The sequence below is a fragment of the Mizuhopecten yessoensis genome, unplaced genomic scaffold (assembly GCF_002113885.1).
Source record: "Mizuhopecten yessoensis strain PY_sf001 unplaced genomic scaffold, ASM211388v2 scaffold11101, whole genome shotgun sequence".
Lineage (NCBI taxonomy): Eukaryota > Metazoa > Mollusca > Bivalvia > Pectinida > Pectinidae > Mizuhopecten > Mizuhopecten yessoensis.
Window position 1 is genome coordinate 1,794,947 of NW_018408880.1, and position 8,663 is coordinate 1,803,609.

Sequence of the window (8,663 nt, forward strand, 5' to 3'; positions counted from 1 at the left end):
GAGTATGGGTACAGGGTAGGGAGTACATGATAGAGAGAAGGGATACAAGGTAGAGAGGAGTGGGTACAAGTTATATAGGAGTGGGTACAAGGTAGAGAGTAGGAGGTACAAGTTAGAGAGTATGGATTACAAGGTAGAGAGTAGGGGAACAAGGTAGAAAGTAGGGGGTACGAGGTAGGGAGTAGGGGTTTCAAGGTAGAGAGTATGGGTACAGGGTAGGGAGTACATGATAAAGAGAAGGGATACAAGGTATAGAGGAGTGGGTACAAGGTAGAGAGGAGGTGGTTCAAGGTAGAGAGTAGGGGGTACAAGTTAGAGAGTATGGATTAGCTTCGCAATATTTTTCAGATTTTCAATGAAAAATATATTGAAATGCAAGAAATAAATATCATTTGGCTAGGACTTTACATGTACGCATTAAGCTGCTGGTCTAGGCGTACACTTTTATTTAACGGAAGGTATAAGATCATGCGATGTATTTTCGACACCTAAAGAGTCACTATCAATGGACCGCTGCGAAATGTACACAATTAAATCGAGCACATAGGCCGACAGGAGATAACTCGAGATCGAATAAACTTTAATTTCTTCAATTCTGCATTTGATTAGAACATCCTTTACGCCAGAAAATAAACAAGTCACATGTTACATTTGTAGTTTTATTACTTTATGTTTTTCTGACTTTTAAACAATTTGGTAGGAAATTCCCACTTAAACATCTTGTTGATATTTTCACATGACACGAGTTTGATGACATCCTGCTTCCCGAAACCAACTTCATTAGAAACTTGCGAGGCACATTTAGAACTTACACCGTCAGTATACACGAGTAGCTTCCCTTTCAAGGCCCACTTTCCACTTTCAGCCGTGCACGGCGCCACAACTAAAAGATCCTTTTCGACTTTGATGCATTTCCCCACCGTCATTAAACCACCATTTTCCAGCAAGGCGACATTCCTGGCCTGATAGTAAAAGAAGCAATCACACGAAACTAGTAAAGGGTATGTATTAAGAACAGCAGAATCTCCAGGCCCAAAACAATCTCGGGAACCCGTGTTGCGCATGTGTCCAAAATATACAGTTCCTTCCGGTGGAACTTCTAGTTCCGGGTATACATTTTTCAGAAGCCAGTTGAAGTCTTTACATTTGTAATTCCTTTTGACTGTATCCATTATATCGAACCTTTCTGAAGACCCTGGCGGTTTGGCAAATCCATTGTTGAAAAAATAGAAGTATTTCCTGTAATCCCCAAGCCACATCTCTGCTGTTCGTCTATTGTTGTAAACAAGATCGGAGTAAGCCATTTTGAACGTGTGTCCTTTCTTGAAAATGTGGGCAACGTGAGAGCATGGCGCTATTTTCATACTTCCGCCACAAAGCCAAACTCTAATGGAGAGCTCAACATCTTCCCCGCCCCATGTGCGCATGCCCGTGTCCATCCCCCCGACATCAAGAAAGTACTTCCGGTTTACTGCAAATGCACAGCCTACAATGGCAGGGGTGTCGAATGCTTTAGTTGGTTGCGATTCAATTTCAGATTTTTGCATTGGTGGAACCGGAACAAATTCGAACGCCATATTCCATTTAAAATGACCCCGTATATTGTTCCGAAAGTAACTTCTGTATTCAAACGTTTGTGGGTGAACGCTGTCAATGGACGGCTGGACGATTGCCGTGTCATTTTGGCTTATTTCGTACAATAAGGGTTCCAACCATCCAACGTTAACCTCAGTATGAGAATCAAGAAAAACAACCACGTCCCCTTTGGCCAGCTTGGCACCAACGACTCTAGATTTCATTGTTCCCAGTCTTTCATGTGCTCTGTGTACCCGTATGAAATCGAACTGTTCCACATACTTATCCAAGGGGGCTCCCAAATGTTCCAAATCACTCATATCGTCTATTATAATGATTTCGTGTATGAGCAATCGGGGCGAGTGCCTGAGAATGCCGTTTATAAGTCTCTCGAATGTGGACCATGGTTCGTTATAGAGTGGTATTACAATGGACGCCACCGGAAGTAACCTGATAGTATAGTTTTCAAATGCGCACTCACGAGGACGATACTCCGGTTTCTCACGATTCACTGAAATCATGTGAGTTCTGTTGACGTTGATATGGAAACGCTTTGGATCTGTATCCTTATATAAGGAAATGCCGAAATCTTTAATTATGGAGGAAAACCTTCGTGGATTGACAGGCTTTTTCTCTTTGACGATGTGCTTAATTTTACCAGGGGCACCGTGTTTCTTAGAAGCGGGGAGTTCCTTGGACGACCACCTCACCATGGTAGACAAGTAGATCATCAGTATCAACAGGAGAAATACCCGGATTGTTTTCGGGAAACATTTCCTCGGAGGTGTTACCAACATGGTTGTTGCCGTTGTTAACTCCTGTCGAACTGTGACACGGTGTCGCTGACTGGCATACTAAGTATGGAAGATCAAAACCGCAAACAGAGAGAAAGGAATAAAGATATAAAAACATTACGTGAAACCTCATTAAAGCGATCTCTGGTTATAAAAAAACCTTCAATGTCTGAAGGTTAATGAAGCAAATGAATCAATTATCGCTGGCCAGTTTTGTCATGAAGTCAAACTCAATATTTGACCCCCGAATGGTGTCCGATTGAGTTCACATTTACAATATAACATGGTAATACCGAGTTCTACGGATGATTACATTTCGGTCGTCACCGGTCAAGACTAAAGGGTCAAAGTTCACTTTACCACTTTTGAAGTAGATAGATGTGTTAAGAATTAAAAACTTGTGTGTCATATGTCCGCAACAACCTATCCTTAAAGATGCATAATGGAATATGCAAGTAAACAATTTGGTTTTAAACCATCGTCAATATTTATGATTTGCAATTTAGTACTTCATCATATAGCATGCACTCATTACGTAAACCTACCATTGAAATCTAAAAGACTGACATTTGTATATGAGCTAGCATGTTACAATTGATCTGACAGCAGATCCGGGTTCGATTCCTCTCGCCATTTCTCTACACGTTAGGCGAGTACACGTACGTGGTTGAAAATGAGGCCAGTACGTGCTGCCGTACGCAATCACCTGTCAGTAATCTATCGAACACGTGCATCTCAGGTGAGCCGACTTTTGAGTGCCCGTGCGTGTTATACAGTTGTTCTTTATAGGTGTTTTTCGCTACGCTCGAATACATAAATGAATAATTTAAAAGAAAACATTTTATTGTTCATAAACTGTACACCATACAATACATTATCATGTAAGTCATTTTATTTTCAATAATTATACGCTTTTTTAAATATACTTCAGTGACATCAGACCGTCGTTCTCCATACGTATATAATTGATATATATTGAGGCGAGGCTGTATTTGAAAAAAAATGACATTGTAATATACTTAACCGTGATTTCTTTTTAAATCATGAAGCATATATCGGCACAATATACAGCAAACTGGTCAAGCCGTATAGGAGTACAGGTAGAAAGAAGGGTACAATGTAGAGAGTAGAGGGTACAGGGTAGACGGTAGGGACACAATGTATAGAGTAGGGGGGACAATGTAGAGAGTAGGGGGGACAATGTAGAGAGTAGGGGTTACAAGGTAGAGAGTAGGGGTACAAGGTAGAGAGTAGGGGGTATGAGGTAGAGAGTAGGGGTAGAAGGGAGAGAGGAGGGGGTACAAGGTAGCAAGTAGGGGGGACAAGGAAGGGGGAGGGGGGACAAGGGAGAGAGTAGGAGTACATTGTAGAGAGTAGGAGTGCAAGGTAGAGAGTAGTGGGCACAAGGTAGAGAGTAGTGGGTACAAGGTAGAGAGTAGGGGGTACAATGTAGAGAGTAGGAGTACAATGTAGAGAGTAGGAGTACAAGGTAGAGAGTAGTGGGTACAAGGTAGAGAGTAGTGGGTACAAGGTAGAGAGTAGGGGTTACAAGGTAGCAAGTAGGGAGTACAAGGCATATAGTAGGGGTTACAAAGTAGGGGTACAATGTAGAGAGTTGGGGTACAAGGTAGAGAGTAGGGGTACAATGTAGAGAGTAGGGGTACAAGGCAGAGAGTAGTGGGTACAAGGTAGCAAGTAGGGAGTACAAGGCATATAGTTAGGGTTACAAAGTAGGGGTACAAGGTAGAGAGTAGGGGGTAAACTGTAGAGTGAAGGGGGTACAATATAAAGGGTAGGGTACAAGGTAGAGAGTTGGGTACAATGTAGAGGATCGGGGATGGAGGTACCTGGTAGAGAGTACATGTCATTTGGTAGGGCCATATGGGATTAAGGGTAGAAGGGAGATCGTGGAGAATATGGGGTTGGGGACAAAAGGACGAGCATTTCGTTGTTCTTGTATTTAATTAACACATGCTTAGCTCGAGTTATCACCTTATAAAGTGACCAAATGGATAAAAAAAATCCTGAACTAGAACATTAACGATCACCAGGCGTTCATTGTAACATATGGAAAACCGCTCAACGAAAACAACTACAAGTATTGTGAGATAATGCAGATAATTTCCTTACACGGGGCTAACGTTTTGTTTCTGTAGCTTTGCAATTGATTTCAGATATTCACTGAAAAATATGTTGAAATTCAAGAAATATAAATGAAATAGTACACGTGCGCCCTTTAATTTGGCTAATACCCGGGCCAACAAGAGTGATTAATATAAGTTGAAATAACTTGTTTTATAATTGTTGTAAACAAAAATAGTTTGTTTTTATTTTATAGTTTGGTTAGGACTTTACATGTACGCATTTAGCTGCTGGTCTAGGCGTACATTTTTATTCACAGTAAGTATGAAATCATGCAATGCGCTAAAGAGTTCATAAGCTAAAGAGTTCAGACCGCTGCGAAATGTACACCATGAAATCGAGTACATAAGCCGACGGGAGATAACTCGCATAAACTGTCATTCCTTCCATTCCGCATTTTCTTCATTCGGTCTTTATCTCGATGCAATGTATACCGCTCCAGATCGTATATTTCATGTGGTTTTCCGTGTTCATTGTGCTCTACACCGTGTTTTGAAATACAGACAGATACGTAACGGGCGTACAAACTGATACATAACTGACGTAAAAACAAGTAACAGACGAACAATTACGTATCAGACATACAGACAGATACATAACAGACATACAGACAGATATATAACAGACGTACAGACTGATACACAGAGACAGACACGCAACAGACTACAATCATGTAACAGACATACAGACAGATACACAACAAACGTACAAACAGATACACAACAGACGATCACACGTAACAGGCATACATACAGATACACAACAGACGTACATTTATGAAAAAGACGTACAAATAGATACACAACAGACGTATAGACATGTAAAAGACGAACAAACATGTATCAGACATACAGACAGATACATATATAACAGACGTACAGGCAGATAATGCTACAATCCGTTTATTTGCAGACGACACTATTGCATATCTAGTTATCAAGTCAAACAGTGATGCTAAAACACTTCAAAAAGATCTTGACAAACTAGCGCTCTGGGAAAATACATGGAAAATGATCTTCCACCAAAACAAATGCAATGTGTTGTCGGTGACTAAAAACAAAACTCCAATAGTCCATAATTATACTTTACATGGACACATACTGGAACATCTTAGTCAGGCCAAGTATCTGGGTGTAACACTATCATCTGACCTTAAATGGGATTCACATATAAATACTATCTGCCCAAAAGCAAATTCTACGCTAGGCTTTTTAAGACGAAATCTTAAAATTGGCTCAACATCAGCCAAAGTACAGGCATACAAATCATTAGTTCGACCATCACTTGAGTATGCCTGTACAGTATGGGACCCTCACACCCAAACAAATATTGACAAGTTGGAAATGGTCCAGCGAAGGGCAGCGCGCTATGTGCTCAATAAGCACAGGTACAACCATCGTACCTCCAGTGTGTCAGAAATGTTGGACCACCTAAAGCTGCGCCCTCTAGCAGATAGACGTAGAGATGCTCGTCTGACCATGCTTCATAACATTGTAAACCAGAAAGTCGCTATCGTAAAATCAGACAGATTAATCCCTACAGTTAGAAAATCCCGAACAAACCACCAGTTTTCGTATCAAATTCCCCACTCAAAAACCCAGACCAGAAAGGCATCATTCTTCCCTCGAACTATACCCGAGTGGAATAAACTCCCACCTGACATTATTTCGAGCCCCACAACGGAATTATTCAAATCAGCCCTCTACCGTCACCTTTCAAACGCAAATTAGACCATCTCGTATCTTTTAAAAACAATCTCTTTCCATGTTTCACTCCTCGTCTGACATTTCATCTTCAAATTGTTGAAGTTGGTCAGTACCATTTAGAAGTAGAAGATACACAACAGACAGATACGCATGCAATGGACGTGCAAACATGTACCAGACACAGAGACAGATAAACAAGTGATGTACAGACAGATATGTCACAGACATACAGTGAACTACATAACAGAACTACAGACATATACCTAACAGACGTACAGACATTGTATAACAGACGTACAGGCAGATACACAACAGACAGATACGCATGCAATGGACTTGCAAACATGTACCAGACACAGAGACAGATACACAGAAGATGTACAGACAGATATGTCACAGACAGACAGTGAACTACATAACAGAACTACAGACATTAACCTAACAGACGTACAGACATTTTATAACAGACGTACAGGCAGATACACAACAGACAGATGCGCATGCAATGGACGTGCAAACATGTACCAGACACAGGTATCAGACATACAGACAGATACATAACAGACATACAGACAGATATGGAACAGACATACAGAAAGCCACGCAGCAGACATACAGACAGATATGTTACAGACATACTGTGAACCATATCACAGAACTACAGACATATACCTAACAGACGTACAGACATTGTATAACAGTCGTACAGGCAGATACACAACAGACAGATGCGCATGCAATGGACGTGCAAACATGTACCAGACACAGAGACAGATACACAGAAGATGTACAGACAGATATGTCACAGACAGACAGTGAACTACATAACAGAACTACAGACATCTACGTAGCAGACATACAGACAGACACGAAACAGACATAGAGACAGCCATAGATCAGAGAAACATACAGCCACACAACAGACATACAGATACATATATAACAGACATACAGACGGATATGTAACAGACATACACACAGATATGTTACAGACATACAGACAGATATATAACAGATGTACAGACTGATACACAGAGACAGACACGCAACAGACTACAAGCATGTAACAGACATACAGACCGCCACACAGCAGACATACAGACAGATATATAACAGATGTACAGACTGATACACAGAGACAGACACGCAACAGACTACAAGCATGTAACAGACATACAGACCGCCACACAGCAGACATACAGATACATATATAACAGACATACAGACGGATATGTAACAGACATACAGACCGCCACACAGCAGACATACAGATACATATATAACAGACATACAGACAGATATATAACAGATGTACAGACTGATACACAGAGACAGACACGCAACAGACTACAAGCATGTAACAGACATACAGACATATAAATGTACGTAACAGACATACATACAGACACGAAACAGACATACAAACAGCCATTCATACAGATATGTAACAGACATACGGACAGATATGTTACAGACATACTGTGAACCATATCACAGAACTACAGACATATACGTAACAGACGTACAGACATATATATAACAGACGTACAGGCAGATATACAACAGACGTACAAATATACAACAGACGTACAGATACACAACAGACTTACAAACAGATACACAACAGACGATCACACGTAACATGCATACACACAACAGACTTAGAGACATGTAACAGACGAACAAAATGTATCAGACATACAGACAGATACGCAACAGACATAAAACCGACATACATTAAAGATAAACAAGTGATGTACAGACAGATATGTTACAGACATACAGACAGATATGTAACAGACATACAGACAGATATGTTACAGACATACAGACAGATATGTAACAGACATACAGACAGATACGCAACAGACATAAAACCGACATACATTAACCTTACGTATAGATAAGCAGAAAAATAGAGTAAATCTACATTCTCCGCTTCATTTCAGTTTCTATTTCCACAGAGCAGTTCAGACAATTCAGAGGAAAGCACCGAGTGGACTAAGTTTAGTAGAGAATACGCACTGCACTATCGAACAATTTACAAAAGTAAGGTCAATTGTTTTCAAAACCATTTCTCTGATATTGAATGATGTTTTAAAATGTACAGAAAATAGAAGAAACAGTGCCTGCGAATCTTTGTACCCACGACTCTAATGTATAATGTTCTTGTACAGGAGATTTGTGATCTATAGAGACCTGGAAACCATCGGTAACCGTCGCTTCAAAATTTGTGAGGGAAGTAAAAAAAGGAACGATCAATCCTACTTAGATAAGAATTTTGATGAAATCAAAATACAGCAACAGTGAATTATATTGGCACATTGGCATTATAAAGAGGTTTGGCGATCAAATGAGGAAAACGTACAATCCATTTTGTTAGAAAAATAGAAAGAGCAGCCTTGAAATTTGTTGGCGGTTAGCGAGGAGCATTATATCGAGGTTT

The 8,663-nt window shown here is 40.4% G+C and overlaps 1 protein-coding gene across 1 annotated transcript; it reads right to left on the minus strand.

The window, feature by feature from the left end:
• Window positions 1–626: 626 nt before the first annotated feature.
• On the minus strand, window positions 627–2,416 carry LOC110465796 (polypeptide N-acetylgalactosaminyltransferase 4-like). The gene has a single exon (XM_021521890.1). The coding sequence runs from the start codon at window positions 2,370–2,372 to the stop codon at window positions 663–665; it is 1,710 nt and encodes a 569-aa protein (XP_021377565.1). The 5' UTR covers window positions 2,373–2,416; the 3' UTR covers window positions 627–662.
• Between the last annotated feature and the right edge of the window lie 6,247 nt (window positions 2,417–8,663).